Raw genomic sequence first — 19754 nt, 5'->3', positions numbered from 1 at the left:
CCCATACTGCGGTTGCTAGAGGGGATTGCCAAGTTCCGTCGGAAATAGCATACTTTCAAACTATTCTCGAAACAAAGCGAAAACCTAATCCTCCATCAGCCTTTGAACTACTTATCATTCACATCGGCACAAAGACCTTATATTCCCTAGCACCTTATATCCCCTAGCATGTATCCTCGTCCTCAGAAGAGAGCGCATCCACCATCTCAGAGGTCACAACCAAGTTCGAGTTCGTCAAGAAACGGTCCTTCCAATCCTTCTACCTCAACGACAACTCAAATACCTTCTATAGCTTATGTACAAGCTTATGAAGCGCAACTGGTGAACGACCAAGATGATCTAGCTCGAGAAGTTATTCAGAGAGATGGCAGGAGGGGACTGGGCTTAATCAGATATGCGGGAGAGGTCGATAATGAGGATAGTGGAGAAATTTGGGCTGATAGGTAGGTCTCGTATCCTGAACCTGACTTAAGTCTATAGTAGAGTACAAATCAAGGGAGACTCGAGCATTCCAAAATGAGACGTGTATATGAACTCAAACAGTCTCGAAAGAAATGGACAGTCTGGAACCTGTGTTTGGTCTAAACAAAGTAATGATCTAATGATGAAATAGTAATGGCCAAGTGGGAGGATAACTAAGAATTTGTTTCCTGCTGTAATCAGACAAGGTGGACTAGAATTTGGTAAAATAGCAGTGGAGGGAATGATGCATATCATGTACCTTATCCTCATATATTTCATAAACCTTAGAAGGTCCAACTGACGACCCTTACACTATAGACATGACATACTCCATCTCTTACCCTCAATCCCATCGTATTCTAATAAACAGCATACTCTTGGCTCTCCAGCAGGCTCATCTTCTTCTTGGGACTCTTTACCATCTGATATAGAAGAAACCTTTTATCTATCTGATCCAGAGGAAATAGCGACTTATGAGCAGGAAAAGAAGAAGAAATGGATTGAAGCTTTACGTCAAGAAAGATTGAAGGAGAGAGAAAGAGAGGATGAAGAGTTGGATAAGAGAAGTGATTCCAAGTGGACCGAGAATGAAGTTGTAAGTATCTACCTGTATCGTATCATACAAATCTAAAGAGGAATTTTGCTTGTTTGTATCATCTCACATTTCAGCTGATGATCAATTCTATTCCAGCCTCCAGAACCAATATTAGTATTGATGAAACATACAGCCAAAGCAATAATTTCATCACCTAATCCATCAGTTTTAGAATTACGTATATTGACTAATCATTCGAAAGATGATAGATTCCAATTTCTGAAAGGAAGATATAAATCTACTTGGGATAGGATAAAAAGTGATTTAAGAAAGGAAAAACAAGGTGAATTGAGAAAAGAAGAAAAGTCCAAACAATTAGGATTAGGATTAGGTGGTTTAGGTGGTTATGATAGTGATACTGGAAGTGATAGTAGTGAAAATGATATACCCCCTTCACCACCACCTCCGCCTCCTGAAGATGGTTTTACCCTTTCACCTCCCCCACCTCCGCCTCCTGACGATGTTATTCCTCCCGAATCGCCAACGTCACTTCCTATAACAGAAGATACGCAACCTATAGAACACAGCCCGAAAATGGCCACAAAAGACCAAGATGAGGAGAAGAAGAGATTAAGGAGATTAAAAATGGAGGAATGGAAAAAGAAACGAGCGATGGGAAAAGCTACGTGATCACATGATGACATGTTCTACTTCAAGTTGCACATCAGTCGGATCTGGACCCTTTTGGTTATATATTGAACAATAACCTGTTTATAATCTATAACATGCACATGCACTAGATGCACAGATATCGCGACCGTAACAACTATCACGAATTTGTTCGATAACAACCCTGATGCTGCTGATCAATCCGATAAGAACGGAAATAAGATGCATTTTCCTCTAAAACCGAAAAATATGGATCTAAGCTACATCGTACACAATAACTTCACTTTCCTTCTATTCTAAGCAGATTTAGGTTTGTATTCCCATTCTTCACCTTTAGCGTCAAGTCTTGCTCTAGCTTCTTTTAAAGCCCATGTTTGAATACTACAGATTGTATTGTATTATTGATATAATTATATGGCGTATAATTGAATCGGTTGATAAAGGTAAATGGAGATTGAACACAATACAAATTGAGGTTATCAGTAATATGTACTCCATACAGATCCAAGAGCTCAATTAAAAATGAGTTATTCCAGATCACTCACCTTGTATCAGGTTTGTAAGCTATTATAACAGCAGCTAAAGCCATACCACCGAACATTCCTACGTAATAGATGTTTCTGCGAGATAGAATGAATGAGTATCAGGATTCAATTGCAATCAGATATGTCGCGGTATCTAAGAGGGAGAAAGGGATATTTTACACTTACTCCCAAGTTTCCTTTACTCGTTTACCATCTTTAGGTGGCTAAGAGAAATGATAAATTGGGTAATCAGCATCTTAATCATATAACCCAGATATAACATCTATTTCCCATATTAAAAATATTTCCGATTTCACTCAATGTATCTTGCTTCCTGTGAAAACATCTTATCGTCCATTTCCTTACTACTCTTCCAATCCAGTTAAGCTGAGTCAAACAAAAACTATGATACCTACTCTTTCACCGAATAAATAACCTGAAGGTGGATTATAACTTGGACCGTGAGAAGCGAATCTTTTCGATACGACTGAAAATCTTGAGCTTGAAGCTGTTATAGGTCTTGGTAGCGATGATAATCCTGCTCGAATCATTTTGATCTGTGGCTGTTGAACGTGATAATATGTTGATAATATGAATTATACTTAGAATAGTTATCAACGTTATATTGAAAATGATATGTTAGTGTTATTGTTGCAAAGAGATTCGATTGATTGGGTATGTCAAACGTTCTTACTGAATTTAGGTGCGGGGCTCAAAGACGATGTATGATATTTTGCACGCCTAGTTCAAAACACCTTTTATCGGTTATCGCCGCTTCTCATTTCCGTTCGGTTGTCTTGTGCGATGTCAATGGCCGAGAATCTAGAAAGCAATTTAGTAAGAAGAGTAGTTAATTAAGATTACCTTGCATATGGATGATGGTCTAATTTGTGATTTTATACTCTCTACATCACCTAAGCAACTTGGTCAGCTTGGAGGAGTAACTACGCCAAAGATGCTACGATATAGCAGTCTGATCTATATGAAGTAGAAATCTTTGTGATAATCCTCACCTTCATAATCAAAACAACACCATCAAGATCCAATTCAACGCCCAAAATGCCCTCATTGAAAACAGCTGGAACGGTGACCACAATGTCAAGTTCGACAATTGGTTCAGGTACATCAACTTTGGTGAATGCTGGGACTACTACATCACCATCTTCGACAAGATCAAATAGTGCTTCATCGACTGCATACGTATATTCTTATGGGACAAGTAAAATCGTTAGAACTGCTGTTGCAGCAGGTGTAATTGTTTTGGGTTTAGCAGCTTTAGTGTTGTTTTTCAAGGTAAGGTTTTATATATACATGTATATGTTTAATACATTTCAAAATCTGATAGGTTATCGTGATCGTTTGGCTAACATTGATTTCTTTTTTTTGAATATATACTAACTAGATATCATCTTGGATAAGATATCATCAAAGATTACGTAGACATACACAATTAACATTATCATTAAAATCTGAACAAAGAGCAAATGCATATGAAATTGCTGCATGGTCAGATGAACCAAACGTAGCACCTATAAAAAATGAATCAGGTAATTTTAATAAGAAAAAGGAAAGAAAACAAAATAGAAAAGAAAGAAAAGATCAATTAAAACAAATTAGAAGAGGTGGTGGTAATGCTTGGAATGTGAAAGAATGGGAAGGTGTGGCTTCGTAAAAATTCGTCAAAAAATGTCTATTACCTCAATTCGTATTTTGAAAGAACAGAAACATAAATTCTTATAGAAACATGTCATCTTTAGTTGTGAAACCCTTCGAAGCTCTTATCCCAGCTTGTAAACATTGGAGCTACCTGATATAGTTATTTCATACATTACCCATTACTCTTTGTATATCAAGCACTTGAAAACTTTATACCATATTCTTATGCGTAAGTCGTATTATGTATTGTTGTAGATTCAGATTTATGTTGCATTTATTATGCATTATCACGTCGTTGTACATGTACTCCTTCTGTTTCACAGGCTCTTGACTCGATCCAGCCTAGCTATCCAGCTATCGAATTCCACGCAGATTGTTTACCAAACTATTTACTTCCTGTAGAACGTTCTTCCGAAGTTGAAGTACACTGTTAAGGTAGCAGGTTAGTATGGGATACAAATAATAAGAACCATCAATAAAACTTACATTGTAGAACACCTCTATCGAATGTACTTCTGAACCCTTTTCTATGAGAATATTCCCATGGTTTCCTGACAATTCTGAATGCAATATCTTCATAAGGTGGTCCAGCCGTGAATACAATCATCGTAGTTTCTGGGTCATCAGGTATGGATTTCATATAATATGTTGGTGCTTTCGATTTATCACTATAAGATGCAGAGTCAGTCGACGTAGATTAAAAGAGTCGAATATATGGCAGGAATGATAACGATTATAACAAAACTGAATAATAAGGCATAGAGAATATTGGTTGAGTATCACTCACATTAAATCAGGATAGAAGATATTGAATTTATAACCTTGTACAACTTTTGGTGGTGGATTATCGGAACTGTGAAAAAGAATAGAGATTATATCAGCTACAATGATTCTTATCGAGATCAACCCAAAGACGTGGTCATAACTCACTCATAATGAGTTTGATTATATTTACTCCATTCATAACCAGTATGCACACGATTAAAGAATCTTGGTTTTCTAGGTCTATATCTATCTGACCAATCATATGTTGATGGAACATCTAGACCATTATCTAAATCACCAAATTCTTCATCACCTTCATCTGAACCATATTCATTCATTTCTCTTTCAGCTTCTGCTCTATAAATTCTTTCAGCCTCTAAATCTGCTGCGGATGGTCTAGATACTGATTCCATCGTCGTTGCTGATGCTCTTGCATGTTTAGGTATGAACGTTGATGAGGTTATAGCGTGTCTTGCAGTAAACTATTGATGCATGATTGTCAGCATAATTGAGTCAATACTATTTCTGAAAAAAATTATCGATGGACGACGATCTACTGTATTGGGGATTTTCAACTCACCAATGCCTGTAAATCATCTTCTTCAAGAACAATAGGTAATCTTCTTTCATCCAGAACCATAGTTTTCGGATCAGCAGGTAAAGGTGACATTTCCCTATCATACGGTTCAACATAATCATCTTCGTCATCTTCTTCTTCGATATCTTCCATCTCAACTTGATCGTCATCTCCAACATCAGCATGCATATCACCACCAAATTGATCTTCTGTTTTTTTTACTATTATACCTCCTAACTCAGCTTGTACTTTAGCTGCATCTTCTCTTTGTCTTCGTTTGAATTGCTCTAATCGATTCTTCAAGACAACTTCGTGTATTGAGTTTAGTTTAGCCTATAAAAAAGGATATAAGTACATATATTCCTTCGAGTGATATACCGAATCCAGTAAAGTACACTTACGATAGCTTTTTCAACGTGTATTTTTCTCAGAACCAAATCCCAGAATTCTCCATCTACTGGTTGACCACTTCTTAACATTGAATTTGTCCTATTTTCTAACTCAACAAGTCGCTGTAAACTTAAACCTGAGACAATATTACTTGCTGATTCGTCAACTTCTCTATCGAATAATTTCCCTCCTTCTGCGTGATCAGGATCTCGTAAATTTTCAAGATGGAATGTACAGACTACTTGCATTGCCTAATTGAAAAGGGGAGATCAAGTCAGCATATCTCAAGAACGGATTTTGGGAGTTTTGTAGATCGCTTATCTGATAGAGTTTTCAAGTAACACTTACCTCCCAAAATTCAATATTTATAGGTGATTTTTCCAAACTTAAATACATTTTAATATCATGTTCTAATTCTACACAATCTTCTAAATTTAAATTTTCAAAGATTTTCCATGGTTCATCAATTTCAAATTCGAAACCAGCATCTGCCCAACCCCAAGATTCTTCTTCTTCTTCTCTTTCAATTTCAGATTTTTTTGTCGAACTAGTTAATGCTCCTATTGCCGAAGTCAATAATCCACTTCCACTATTTGTAGAAGATGATGAAGCTGATTTTGGATCTGCAAATCTTAAATTTATAGCTAAGAAATCAATAGCTTTAGCTCTTTGTTCTCTTAATCTAATACCTGCTCTTCTTCTAGATTGTTCTAATTGAAAATCATCTTCTTTTAAAATCCATTCTTTCATTTGTTCATCTTCAGCTAATCTTTTAATTCTATTTTCTTCTTCTTCTCTTAATTGCATTTCGACTTCTCTTTCTGCTCTTTTTTTATTTAATCTTTCTAATTCTTCTTTAGCTTCTTTTCTTCTTATTGCATCTTTTCGATTAATTTCTTCATTTGTTAATCCTGATTTTTTTTCTTTATCTATTTTTTTACCCCATTTAAATTGTTCACCTAAATTAGCATCATGAAATGGATTATCTGCTGCACTATACATTGATAATTCTGCTAATGCTCTTGATTGTTCTAATTCAGCTTCTCTCCTGGCCATTGCTTTGGCAGCTGCTTTAGCTTCTTTTCGTTTTGATTTTGCTGAAGGTGATGGACTTCGTGAGCTACACAATGTAGTATACATATCAGCTTATTTAGTCTATCCTGCCTACATTCACCTTCTGATTACATATAAGATTAGCAACTACTCACTCTTTACGTTTCTTGTCCTTCCTATGACTCCTATCTCTACTCCTACTCCTACTCCTATCCCGCTTCTTATCCCTCCTATCTCTACCATCGTCATATTTGTCTCTTTTTCTATCTCTATCACCATCTCTTCCACGATCTCTATCATCTCTTCTTGATCTATCTTCATCTCGTGCTCTGACACGATCTCTGTCATCTCGTCTTGAACTGGATCCATTTTTGTCATAATCTCTGTCTCTGTCTCTATCCCTATCACGCCGGTCTCTTTCTCCATCTCTTTCACGTCGATAGTCGGGTGAAGGTGATCTAGGCATCCTTTAATCAGTATTTGATAGTTGCTAAATCTAGATATGATATATAGTTGTATTAATAGTAAAGGTTGAGAGATGTAAATACATATCTCATTGAGCGAACAAGAGCTATATATTATTGTATGTATCGGATAAATTCCGGATAAACATCCACCGATAGAAAGGATCGCAGGTCAAAGTCAAAAAAGTTGGCAAGATGGAGGTTATCCACTTTTAATCTCATTTTCCTTATTATCGAATAGATCCAGTTTCTTGAAATACTACAAACAATCAGTGACAGCACAATGTCATTTTCCTCATCTATACAATCTTCGTGCTCGCGATGTGCGAGATCAACTCGGATAATCTCTGGTAGAACACCTTTCCCATACCGTCAATATACCTCATCTTCATCTTCATCATCTTCTTCCTCATCACCCAATTCACCTGTCACTCGATCAAAATGGCCAAGATTAGCTTTAACTCTATTAGGAATTACTATACCTACAGGAGGATACTTCTTATTTCCTTCCAAACCTGAATTGACTCCACATATATATTCAAATCAACCTGTAACATCGACCAAATCAATATCAAATCAACATAAATTAATCTCTGTACCTATACCTCAATCTTCAGGATCAAAGGAATTCTTCACTAAGCCCTACAAGACAGATGGATCTACAGCTGATATAGAAGGAGGGGAAATTGTTATTCAACATATGATGATTAAATCACCTGATATTCAGATTGAAAGACCTTATACACATGTGAATGACCCTTTACAGGATAATGAAGTCAGAATGGTTGTTAAGAGAGTAAGAGGTGGTGAAGTTGGCAGGTGTGTATTACTACTTCTACTGTTGATCGTTTCATTTCGCTTGGATATCTGAGCCAGTAAAGATCATCGTTGAACAGAATATAATACTAATTTTCTATTGCCGCAGAGTCGTGCATAACCTCAAAGATGGTGAAGAAGTTGGAATTAGAGGGCCTATACCGACATTCTCCATATATCCACATAAATACGATAAAATAATAATGGTAAGTATAAGCTCTAGCCAAAACACGTCTGACCAAGAGCGAACTGAATCTTTATTCGTCATAGATATCAACAGGTACAGCAATCTCGCCATTTCTTCAACTACTTTCTAAATTACCCTCTTCATCAACTGATCCAATGACAACTACAACTACAAGCACGCCGAAATTACATTTAATACATTCAAATCCTATAACAGGTAGAGAAGATTGGTCAAATACCACAGAAGATAAATCCTTTTTACCTAATCTACAAAATAAATTTGGTGAAAATTTAATTATAACTAGAATTGAACCTGGTTTAATACCTAAACAAGTCATCGTTGAAGCTTTGAAAAATCCTAATCCAAATACTGGAAAAGAAGAAAGGATAATGGTTTTAATTTGTTTACCACCCATGTAAGTTCTGATCTTACTTTCAATCCGTTATCCTGTGAAGAAACAGAAATACCTTTAAGAGGGTATAGAGTACATCATGCTTAGTGTGTAAAATGCTAAATATACTCTTCGCATCTTTCTTATTTTTCACAGGCTAATGAGACCTTTGTGTGGTAATATCCGTCCGAATCTCAGTCAAGGTCCTATAACTGGTGTATTAGGTGAATTAGGATTAACTAATGATCAAGTATGGAAATTGGAATAAACGCTCTCCTTGATGTATCAGTTGCCTCCCCCTTACAAACAATATTGCTTATTATGTTTAATTTATAAAAGATCATAATAACAATATATCCATTGTTAAATACAACTACATAGTATAGCATTATAGCGCCAGAGCATATCATAGGGTATATACTGAATGCAAGGTATAATTCATTTTCTCTTTGGTCTTCGTCCTCTAAAGCACTAAGTCAGAGATTCTACCTCAAATCTGACTACACCAGTCCTTCATCTGGGTTAGTAAGGGGATCCACAAAATAACCTTCTTTTGCTGTAGCTTGATTTTCCCCTTCTTTGTTCCGTATATTGGGTATACTGCTAATCACCTCTTTCTCGTTGTTGGTTTCTTCCTTCATTTGATCGAGTATACCCTTCTCTTCGAATGTATTGTATTCAGTTTCCGGTATACTACCTTCATCAGGTGGCGTCAAGCCATCTTCGTCACCTGGCATACCCTCGGAAGGTGTATCTTTGATTATTGGGGGGATTTGACGTATTTTTTCAAGATATTGTTCGGATACCTGTTACATTGTTACATCAGCAACTTCGGTAGAGATCAAGTAATCCTATACATCAAACAACCGAAATATCTGATACTTACTTTCAGATTCTGACCGGCTGAAATAGCTTTCAGGACACTCCAAGTTGATCTTTCGTGTAATCCTCTTCGTATACTTCGCTTCAGAAAAGATGAAACTTCATCTAATGGCCAATCATTTGGCATCTGTCCAAGAACCTGCGACAAAGCGATGTTCATAAGCATGTGTGACTTTGTGTCTGAGACAACAAAAGATTAGGCAGCTTACCTCCAAAGCATCCAAATGCACAGATTGGGCGTTGAGTAAAGCAGCAGCTTGCTTTGAAGTTCCTTTGCTATATTTGTAGAAAAACGTGAAATACAGCATCAGCCTAAAATCCGATCAAGACAGTATATGAACTTGTCGACTTCTCCTTTTCCAGTTCATTGCAGATATTGAGAGAAGAGTCGGAGAGCCAAACGGCCATCATGAAAGGGAAACTACTGTACTGACCTATTGCTCATATAAACCGCTAATAGCTCCTTGACCAGTCCTCTCATTTCAACTTCTTTCACTTCCTTTTTCCTTCTACCAACTTCACCTAAACTTGCCCAAGCATCCAATCCCGTGACTTGTTTCGCCACAGATTTAGCTATTTTCGGAGGTATAATTTCACCTTTTGTAGTACAATATGTTTGTGCTGATATTGAATCACCTAAAGTTAATGCTAATAATGATAAAGAAGGACGATGTTTTCCAAGCTGAAATCCGTCGTACAGTATCAGCGGTATTGGCATTTGATGTTGGATAGAAGCTATAACTTACCCTTCCATAAATTACAGCCAGCTCGAATTTCAGCTCTTTGATTCCTTCTAATCGTTTGGCAGCTTTATCTAAATCATAAAATGGACTTCCTTGTAAAAATAACATAATCTTCAGTCTAGTTCTCTTGATAGGTGTATCGGGTGCTACATCAGCTAGAAATATGATAAATGGTCGAGGCGAGGATTCCAGTCGATATTCAGCATCTACAAGGAGAAGAGTGCATAATGTCAGTCACCTACTACAGTAAGGTTATCTAGCACAAGGAATGATGCCGTATACAACGTGAAGGAGAAAGGAAGTAGGACATACCTAATTCTTCAAGATGATACTTCACACCTTCGTCATTACATAATTCTTCAGCTTCATCAAGTAAGACACCTAAAAGTTGTTCATGTAATGCTCTGTTCGGTGATCGTTTATTGACCACTGCGTGTTCTAGATATCTATCCGATGTCTCTTTATCAATTTGACCAAGTTGCTCCACGAGTGATAGATCATCAAGTTTGACACCCGTTTTAGAATTTTGAGCCATCAAGATCTATTCCGAAATGATATCAGCTTTGATGTTTTTTGATGAAACCATGCTACATATATGGCAAGCTCACCAATAATCCCCTGGAGGGCTTCTTTTTCACAAGCCATAATGCATAATTGAGGAATAGTACAGGGTCTTTGACAGATTCCAGTTGTTGCGCTAGCTCTTCTACTGGATCTTCACATATGGGATCGTGAATATCGGAATCAGCAATCCTGTAATGAGGGAAAAGAATAATCAGCAGGCTGAATGCGCGAACAAGGGAACGCGGGGAACCATATATTGAAGGAGGTCAGGTGGAACAGCTAGGATTATTTACTCCTTCAGTATCTCAAGTACTCTGTCAACTCGGCCTTGCGTTCTCATCACGGTAGCCAGAACATAAGGTCTCTGAGCTAAGAATGGCTCTAATTCCGTTAAGACGCAATCATTTGGTGCAGCCAGGAGAGCCAGTAGCTCATTTGTAGTTCCTTTGTCGGCGAGTAATTTAGCCAAGGTAGTATCGATGACCTAATGAAGTGTCGAGTATCATATCAGCGTTGATAGTTCATCAAATTGCATTTCCTTTGGCGGAATTACCGGCAGCTCACGATATCAATCTTCCTACTATCAACACCTCGCGCTCCACCACCTTTCCGTCTTGAAGCTCTTGTCTTCCTCAGAAACTCGGTCAACATATCTTTCGCTTCTTCCACCATCGCCACACGTAGCACACTTGTCTCAGGCGCTGTGGCAGTGTTGGGTTGAACGTGTGGCGAGTAGTTGCGTTTCAACGACGTCGATACTAACAGTGTTTACGCATGTTAGCTACTCCGACCATTGACGATCATTTTCATTGAAACAGATGTACTATCAAGGATAAAGGTAAAACTCACTTATATCATGAACACCGCCCATTCTTTCCAAAACTTCTTTTACGCCCTCAAAAACCTCGATACTTTCTTCACTTCCGATTAATTTACCTCTCAAATCACTAAAGCATCTTACTAACAATCTAGGATCAATTTTAGCTCTTATGAAATAATCCAAAGATTTATCAAATAAAGCTTCTTCAAATAGGTATGAAGCCAAATATAAATGTAAATACTTCATTGTTTGATGATGCGTTATTTTATCTACATCAATTTCACCTCTTCTACCTCTTCTACGTTCATCGTCAACTAAAAGAATAGCTTGATCAAATTGTCTTTCTGATGAACACAAATTTTCTAATTTCATTATTGTATTACTAGGTAATAGAGATATAATGTTGTTAGGGCCAATTATTAAAGTTTCTGATACAGCTGTGGAAAATGGTCCATTCGAACTAGGTAAAGATGATCCCCTTTGTGGTGTTACAGGCTGCTGTTTGGTGGTTATTGATGATTTAGGTGAAGAAGGTGGCGTTAACCCAGATCCAGAAGGTGGATCTTCGATGGAGGGTGATACTACATCAGGTGTTGATAGTCCTTCGTCAGCTGAAAGGTCGTTTGACGAATCCTCGACATCAGGTAATTTAGGAGTTTCAATTGGCTTGGCAGGAATTAATTTACTGCCTAGTAGTTTCAGCGTGTGGGATGTCAACCTTGCATCCCTCAACGTATCTCTGATAGATATACCGTAAGGGGAATACGTCAAGCTGAAAGCGTTTAACCCAGGTTCCAGTGTGATGACCTGAGATGGCTTTTCCAAATCTGATAGCGTATGTATATGTACGGTCTGATCTCTGAGTAAGGCGATGATCCATTCTGATTCGATGGCTAATACAGAACGGCATCCAGTTAATCGATATTTGGGTATAAAACAAATGATCGAAATGTCGCTGCTTACCAATTGATATCGGATGACTTGGCCATTCCATTGTACCTCTTACAGGATCCCCTTGACCATTAAGGAAAACACCCATAGTTGATGAACCTGTATAACTTGTTACCAGGAATTCATTTTCATCAGGTATTACCACTATATTTGGGTTTGGCTCAAATTCCGCTACGGCTGGATCGATTTGTGAGACTGGAAGCACCTCTGTCAAAGATGCGTCGGATAAGTCGATTATACTATATAGATTTTGCGGTGATTCGTCTGGCTCCATAGGTGGAGATGTTAGAGCAGCACAAAGATAGGATGAGAATAGAGCATGATGAGTTGGAGCGGAAGGAAGAGGTATTTCCTGTATAAAAAGGTTAGCTACTCCTTCTTAACGAGCTACCGGTATAAAAGTGTGTGACCCCAATGAACACTCTAGACTCACTTTGACGCTATTCAACCTATTCCCCAGCTTGTATACTCCTAAACCTTTTCTCCTAACCACAACCACCGTCATTTGAGCGTTCAAATCCTCCGATCCAGGTCCACCCCATTCCAGTTCCTGATCGTCTAGTATTACTGATACTACACCTCTTAACGGAGGTACATGAGATGAAGGTAAGGGTTCTAGATTCGGTAGGGAGAGAGCGTGAAGTGTGCCATCTATAGAGTCCAAGCATCAGTCGGGTGGGGCTTCATATGTGTATATTTCGACTTACCTGATATGATCAGTATTTTCGCTATTTTAGGTAATATGTACATTTTACCGACAGGTCGTCTTGGAAAGAGTGTATGTCGATTCTTCATTACCCACCCATCCATCTGTATGATTTGCCATGTTTAATTATTAGTCATCCTCGCAAGCTACAACAAACGCAGCGGTTTATTTAACAGCCACTTACACCATTACCAGCTGAAGCAGCTTCACACATCCACCATTCAACTGTACCATCCGAATTTCCTATATAAAGATTTTGTCCATATCCTTCTACGCATTTTATCTCCTTACTTGACAAGGATAGAGAGGATGAAGATGGTGATGATGTAAGACCTGCTGCCGCTGCTCTTCTAGTTGCTGCTGAAGCTATGGAGGTTGCGGACGAGAATAAGGAGGGAGAAGCGGTCGATGCTGATGGTGAGGACGTCTGAGCTTGTGACGGAGTTGTAGGTCCTACGATATATACATGTATATCAGCTCAATCGTACGCTCACAGACAAAATGCACGAAGGGTTAGCTAACCTGAAAAATCAAGCAAATCCTTCGACTGGTACAAATCCGACAAAACCGGCTGGGTATGAAAATGTGGTATTTCGTTAATCATTGTGTTTTCGTAAAGTCATTAGGTCAATTATTGACGGATCACTCTGTTGATTGTAGGTTGATATATGTGTCGGTCGACTTGAGGATTGTTACCATTTACATGCCGTTGTTATTGTTATTGTTGTTGTTGTTGTCTATAATGTTATCGTCATCATTCATTGCTTGTAAGGTTATCGATATCGTTAGTCCTGCACGAACCGCCTCCACCCTTCTCCTCTGGCTGATGGAAGAAGGAGCGATAAGATTGCATCCGACTGTGTGTGTCACATATCATGATGTGGCAATTTTTGAACCGGCTGATGACAGCCTGTTACCCGACGGAAGGCGTATAAATGGTCAATATATGGTCGTGCGCTTTTTGATCCGTTAAAGGTTGATTGATGTTTTGGTAGATGTGGAGGTCGGTTACTACAGTCTTTGTAAATGGCACGAGGTGAACCCTTTCTAAACCCTGATTAGATTCCGTTTGAGTGCAACTTCTGATTACAGATTATCCTAAAAGGGCAAACCCGTTAATCTTCAGGGTAATAGATCTTTAAAAAGTCTAGTCCACTTGTGTCCACTTGAATTGTCAACCATAATTACTACCTGTCATCCGCATTCGTAGTACACTTGGCTATGCTACAAACCTATAGTTTATATGATTATTCATGGTCATGTCTGTGTTGATTTCACTACTATAACATTGTAAAATAGAGGATAGATTACTATAGACTAGATACTCCTCGGTCTAATAGTTACAAACGCACAGATCACTCATCTAGTGTGATCGATAACAAAATAAAGCACAGGGCATCATCAAAACATTAACAATAACAAAAACAAACCCGCCCGCCACCAAAACGATAGCTATCTTAGCTCCATCATCAAACATCAAGCGGGTCTACTTGAACATCATTAAGCTGTAAATTCCGATAATTGTTCTTTATGGGGTCAAGGCATTTATAGTGACGATCTTCACGTTCTTCATAAGTTAGATATATTGGTCGTCTTGACGAAATATAAACCGGGTCAAAATAGAAGAAAGATATAAGGGAGGAGGTGTAAACTCACACACATACGCCCCTAAATTAACATTACATCAATCAACCTCAAAAGAATATACGGATCCGATATCCGACTATACACTAAATAGATTCCAAGGTACTCAACTTGTAAACAAATAAACCAAAAGACTGCATCGTTGCCGCTAGCATCTCTTCATCTTGTAATCAACAACAACTATCACGCTTATTCAATATAATCATATAATTCAACTATACATCAAACCATCATGCCTTCGCCACCACCACAGCCTGTACCAGCACCGAAACAGCGCACTTCTAACCCTCATGGACCCAATCTCAATGCCCCTCAATCGATACGTATGGCTGCATCACCAATGTCTTACGGGGCAATGACAGGAATAAGTTTCACAAATGGAGGTGGATTTTCATTTGAGAATAAACCTAGAAGTGTGAAATGGGGTAACACTGGAAGTGGACATATGGGAAGTTATGGAGCTAGATTTTACGGTGATGCTGGGTGAGTATGATCAATGCTAGACTCACAGGGGCGAGATCTTACTGATCATGTCAAATGCCTGCCAATGATTTGTAGAGGTGACTCCCCAACGATACCATTCTCAACGTCCATATCGATGGACCCATCCTCATTCGCTGCCTCGGCACATGCCTTCAACCTACCATCAGGCTCAATGTCATCATCATACCATCGTCGTTCTTATGCAGCAGTAGCATCCTCGATACCGAGGAATGACTCATATAACCTATCCAACTCATTCGCATCAATGTCATTTCAACCTATGTCTCTGGGTACATCTTATTCCAAATCACAGGTGACGAATATGATGAAGAATAAGCCTAGGACCGATGCAGAATTGACTCAAGCCTACGAATGTTGTGGGAAAACACATGGTGGATTACATGCTTTATTAGAACATGTAGAAGATTGTCATCCATTTTCAGATCCAAATATACCGCCAGATAACAATAATAGCAACAATAATAATCCTGGAGGGTTCTCACCTGTAACCAATGCTATGGATTTAGATTTAGAAGATGTCGAAGCAGAATTACCTGAAAAAACAACTACAGCAACTACATCGGCTAGATCAAGTATATCACCGAATTTAACTAATCCAGTTCCCGTACCTTCATATCCATTACCAACATCAGGTAGTAAAGCTACAACACCAACCGAACAAGCTTCAATGGGGAAATCACCATTGAAATTATCTGATGTACTTAAATCACCTCCAGAAGTAGAACCAACTTTAGCTGCTGGATCAAATGCTAATAAAGCTTCAAATTTGACTTTAACAAGAGCTGGATCAACAGGTTCTTCACCACCTGAAGGAAGTATTGCTACTCCAACTACATCAGCACAACCTTCACCTGTATTCGCTCAACCAAAGATAAATCCTGCAAGACCAAGTTTCTTAGGCTCAACAGTAGGTGGAGCTAGACCTGCCGCACAACAGAAAAGATTCGACAGAGCTTTCAATGAAGTTGTTGCAGGACCGAAATCTACAACTGCTACAAGTCCTGAAGATTCAAAATCTGGTGCACTTAAAGCAGTCGCTCCTGGTGTACTATTCGCTTCGGCTGTATCAAGTTTAGGTATACCTACAGTTCCACCCGCTCAACAAAAACCTGCTCAAACAACTACAACTGGTACAGCACCACCACCTGCAGGAGCAACAACGACCCCGGCACCACCAAATGCCGATGGTAGCGGTGCAACTACACCTTTAGAAGAGTTACCTGAAGGTGCCATTACACCCACAATGGGATCCGGAAGTACAACACCAAATAAAGGTTTCACAGGTACAAACGGATTCAACTTGAACGATCTGCAACTACCTCAGCCTTCCCTGTTCTCGAGTCATAAACCTTGGAGATGCCCTAATCCAGGTTGCAACAAAGCTTATAAGCAAAGTAATGGTTTAAAATATCACCAGATGAAAGGGTGAGTTGTCTCTCTCTCTACTGAGTTGAGGTTATCATTAGCATGATAACTGACTTTGTCCCTTTCTTTTAGCCAATGTGACTTTGCTATACATGATGCTGTAGATCTCGGTTTATCCCTTGAAGAAGCTGAAGAAAGAAATAGACCATATGTTTGCGCGGTCGGTGCCGGATGTAATAAAAGATATAGGCAAATGAACGGTTTGAAGGTGAGTCCCGGTATTCAGCGCTTGTCATCTTCATTCCCGCCGAATAGAAATGTATAACCAATACTGATACTATCTGATTTCCTCAGTACCACTACTTGAACTCAGGGGAACATGGTCAATACGGTTTGAGAATGTTACAAAATGGTACTCATCCTCATCCACCTTCTATGCCTCCACCAATTAATAATGTACCAACACCCACGAAACCTATGGCACCTATGAGACCAAATCCATCTTCAACTACTACAGGTATATCTCGTCCTGGAGGTGCACCATATACTATTCCTTCGCATGCTAATAACAACAATAATCAAAACGGACAAATTAGAAATGCTGTAGGTGGACATGGTTTACCCAGAATGGGTAATTGGCCAGCACAAAGAACAGTCAATGGAAATAATCATGGACCTATTAGACCAGGTCAAGGTTTACCAATTAAATCTATACCACAACCACAACCTCCACCTATAACTAAAGGTAGAGATGCAGTGTTATTCGCTGCTGTAGGTGAGGATCCTATGGACGTTATCGGTAGAATGGACTAGATAGGTGAATTAGATAGTGATCAACCTTAAACAAATAAGGCCACTGGTCAACCTGCATTGGGCATGGTTCTCATCCGTCAGGGAAACCCTTCCAAATACTGGAGGAAAGAAGACTGGACAGTCTCCCCAAATCAAAATCGCCATTTTCACTCAGGTATACTTTTTATTGCTACCTCGAGAGCATCGATCACGAAAATGGCGGAAGAAACCTCTTAAGAAGAGGATTGTAATAACATATCTCAATACAATCTCTTAAAGTCTAGCAATAGACATTCACCGTACTTTGAATATATATACATTCATCAATCAAATCCAATCAAATCTAATCTCCCTTCAATATCTTTTTCCTTTTTGTTGTGTGTGCTTTTATGTTTATCAGAAATTATCTTACATAGGATCTTGTATGTAATGAATTTAATCCACTAATCATCACTGGTAATCGACGCACGGACATTTCACGTTATTATAAGAACCGTCGATCATCCCTCATACCAGCAGATCATGGTCTGTGCGCAAAGGGTGGATGGTAATCTGGTATTCAGGGAAATTGATCTTGATCTTTGTATCAGAAGAGAAGGAAGGAAATCAATGATATAAAGTAACAAGTTATCGTAGCTGACTGTACTTTTTCCTTGATTTATTGATACGACCGGTAAGTCATCTGGTTGTATTCCTATCGCATACGATATTGAAAATCAATTACAGTAAATCTCCCTCTTCTTCTTCCTTATTATCTTTACTCTGTTTTATCTTCTTTTCTTTCCTTCTTTCGTTCCTACAACCAGCAAAATCATAAACTCTTACACTCGATCTATCTGATACAAAGAATCACATTGACAACCATGGTTCAAGATCAAGATCTCTTTCCTGATTTTACATTCCCATGTAGCAAAAGGCGAATCAAGCAGGAGGCAAATACCGAGATTAAACAGAAAGAAGATTTCCTCCATACACCTGTAAAGTCGAAATCGTTCAGAGGCAAGGTAAGTAATCAAGATACCTAAATCGTTCGGTCTTCTATAGTTTTACCTGATCCTGGTCTGTCAATTGCTTATACAGTACTGATGAGTGACTTGCTACTGACAGAAAATAGCTGATTTAATCGTATCATCAATTACTGATAAATCAACTCTCGCTAAATTAATGAGAGTATCTTCCTTATTTCATGAAATAGTACCTATTCACCTATATGAAGAAATCAGACTTACTAAGAACTCCTCTTACAAACTCCTTGGTGATCCCTCACAACCAATCGAATCTCTCTTGAAGAAATTAGCTTATTGTGAAAAAATAAAATCAATCACTTTTTTAGAATTACCTTCCTCCAGATTCTATTTTCATGCTAACAAGTTGGCTGAGGGGGTATCGGAATTGGGATTAGATTCATCATCGTCAACAACAACAACAACATCAAGCAATAAGAACAAAATTACGATATTTCCTAAAGTCAACAAACTTATTTTCAGTTCTGAAACCGTTATAGAATTATCACTCTACCGTGAAAAATTTGGTCTAACACATGATTTTCTGGAAATACTTTCAAATTTAACTCAACCACGTCAATTATGCATAACATATCCTCATTTTACCGCAAGTGACTGTGCAGATTATATATCAGCTGAACTCGAAACCAAAAAAACTCACAATCCTCCAGCTAGGTTAAGATTAGCTGAAGAAGCTGTGAATTCATTCAACCTGTTTAGAGATAAAAATATACCTGAAGAAGTCAGAAAAATCATTGCAATCTTCAACTCATCGAAATCACAAACTCTCTATAAATTATTCTTACATCAAGTTGGATCAAATACACAGTTACCAGCTTGTATACCAATTTCGAATTTTTATTTTAGGTCATGTTCATGTGGCTGTGACAAAGCCACGGATCAACCTAAAGAGGAAGATGAATATCAATATAGTCTAGGTATGAATGTAGGCTGTTTCTCGCATACAAGCCTTTCATCCAGGTTAGAACAGCTATCGCTTCTACCAGGAGATGTGAAAATCGAAAGAGAATATAGGATGGAGAAGGGAATGAGACAAGTTAAACAGAAGATCAAATTGATCAATCCATTATTATGGAGAAATAATACTCAAAAGCAAAGAGAATCATACAAAACCAAATTGAAAGAGAGAGAAAATAATTGGGATAGTGAACAAATCGAATTGTTGAGCTGGAAGGAAGCTGAGATTTGCCCCTGTTGTTATACTAAAGAAGGGCTTTGAAGGGGATGCGTGTTGTTGCTGTCATCGATATACCTTTCTGAATATCAGCT

The 19754-nt window shown here is 38.3% G+C and overlaps 8 protein-coding genes across 8 annotated transcripts; 5 read left to right on the top strand and 3 right to left on the bottom strand.

Annotated features, from left to right (window-relative positions):
- Positions 1–168: 168 nt before the first annotated feature.
- Positions 169–1687, top strand: L201_004375 (uncharacterized protein; the record flags this gene model as incomplete). The annotated part of the gene is made up of 4 exons (XM_066220117.1): positions 169–229; positions 293–443; positions 781–1057; positions 1154–1687. The coding sequence occupies 4 exons, from the start codon at positions 169–171 to the stop codon at positions 1685–1687; spliced, it is 1023 nt and encodes a 340-aa protein (XP_066076214.1).
- A 275-nt stretch (positions 1688–1962) lies between these two features.
- Positions 1963–2741, bottom strand: L201_004374 (uncharacterized protein; the record flags this gene model as incomplete). Its single annotated transcript, XM_066220116.1, has 4 exons — positions 1963–2047; positions 2212–2286; positions 2377–2414; positions 2607–2741. 4 exons carry the CDS (start codon positions 2739–2741, stop codon positions 1963–1965), a joined length of 333 nt encoding a protein of 110 aa, XP_066076213.1.
- Positions 2742–3249: 508 nt separating this feature from the next.
- Positions 3250–3862, top strand: L201_004373 (uncharacterized protein; the record flags this gene model as incomplete). The annotated part of the gene is made up of 2 exons (XM_066220115.1): positions 3250–3483; positions 3593–3862. 2 exons carry the CDS (start codon positions 3250–3252, stop codon positions 3860–3862), a joined length of 504 nt encoding a protein of 167 aa, XP_066076212.1.
- Positions 3863–4235: 373 nt separating this feature from the next.
- On the bottom strand, positions 4236–7097 carry L201_004372 (uncharacterized protein; the record flags this gene model as incomplete). Its single annotated transcript, XM_066220114.1, has 8 exons — positions 4236–4273; positions 4333–4514; positions 4634–4699; positions 4777–5093; positions 5192–5521; positions 5590–5829; positions 5927–6698; positions 6787–7097. 8 exons carry the CDS (start codon positions 7095–7097, stop codon positions 4236–4238), a joined length of 2256 nt encoding a protein of 751 aa, XP_066076211.1.
- A 281-nt stretch (positions 7098–7378) lies between these two features.
- Positions 7379–8757, top strand: L201_004371 (uncharacterized protein; the record flags this gene model as incomplete). The annotated part of the gene is made up of 4 exons (XM_066220113.1): positions 7379–7914; positions 8021–8117; positions 8182–8513; positions 8646–8757. The coding sequence occupies 4 exons, from the start codon at positions 7379–7381 to the stop codon at positions 8755–8757; spliced, it is 1077 nt and encodes a 358-aa protein (XP_066076210.1).
- Positions 8758–8989: 232 nt separating this feature from the next.
- Positions 8990–13759, bottom strand: L201_004370 (uncharacterized protein; the record flags this gene model as incomplete). The annotated part of the gene is made up of 15 exons (XM_066220112.1): positions 8990–9295; positions 9376–9510; positions 9581–9647; positions 9806–10053; positions 10118–10320; positions 10427–10655; positions 10723–10867; positions 10972–11162; positions 11243–11436; positions 11528–12391; positions 12462–12801; positions 12883–13100; positions 13157–13259; positions 13340–13608; positions 13678–13759. 15 exons carry the CDS (start codon positions 13757–13759, stop codon positions 8990–8992), a joined length of 3594 nt encoding a protein of 1197 aa, XP_066076209.1.
- Positions 13760–15031: 1272 nt separating this feature from the next.
- On the top strand, positions 15032–17481 carry L201_004369 (uncharacterized protein; the record flags this gene model as incomplete). Its single annotated transcript, XM_066220111.1, has 4 exons — positions 15032–15282; positions 15358–16728; positions 16801–16936; positions 17023–17481. 4 exons carry the CDS (start codon positions 15032–15034, stop codon positions 17479–17481), a joined length of 2217 nt encoding a protein of 738 aa, XP_066076208.1.
- An 842-nt stretch (positions 17482–18323) lies between these two features.
- L201_004368 (uncharacterized protein) lies at positions 18324–19704 on the top strand (the record flags this gene model as incomplete). The annotated part of the gene is made up of 2 exons (XM_066220110.1): positions 18324–18464; positions 18568–19704. 2 exons carry the CDS (start codon positions 18324–18326, stop codon positions 19702–19704), a joined length of 1278 nt encoding a protein of 425 aa, XP_066076207.1.
- Positions 19705–19754: the final 50 nt, after the last annotated feature.

This window comes from Kwoniella dendrophila, chromosome 5 (genome assembly GCF_036810415.1).
Source record: "Kwoniella dendrophila CBS 6074 chromosome 5, complete sequence".
Classification (NCBI taxonomy): Eukaryota; Fungi; Basidiomycota; class Tremellomycetes; order Tremellales; family Cryptococcaceae; genus Kwoniella; species Kwoniella dendrophila.
The sequence above is the reverse complement of the archived record's forward strand: the minus strand, read 5'-3'. Positions and strand labels throughout refer to the sequence as shown.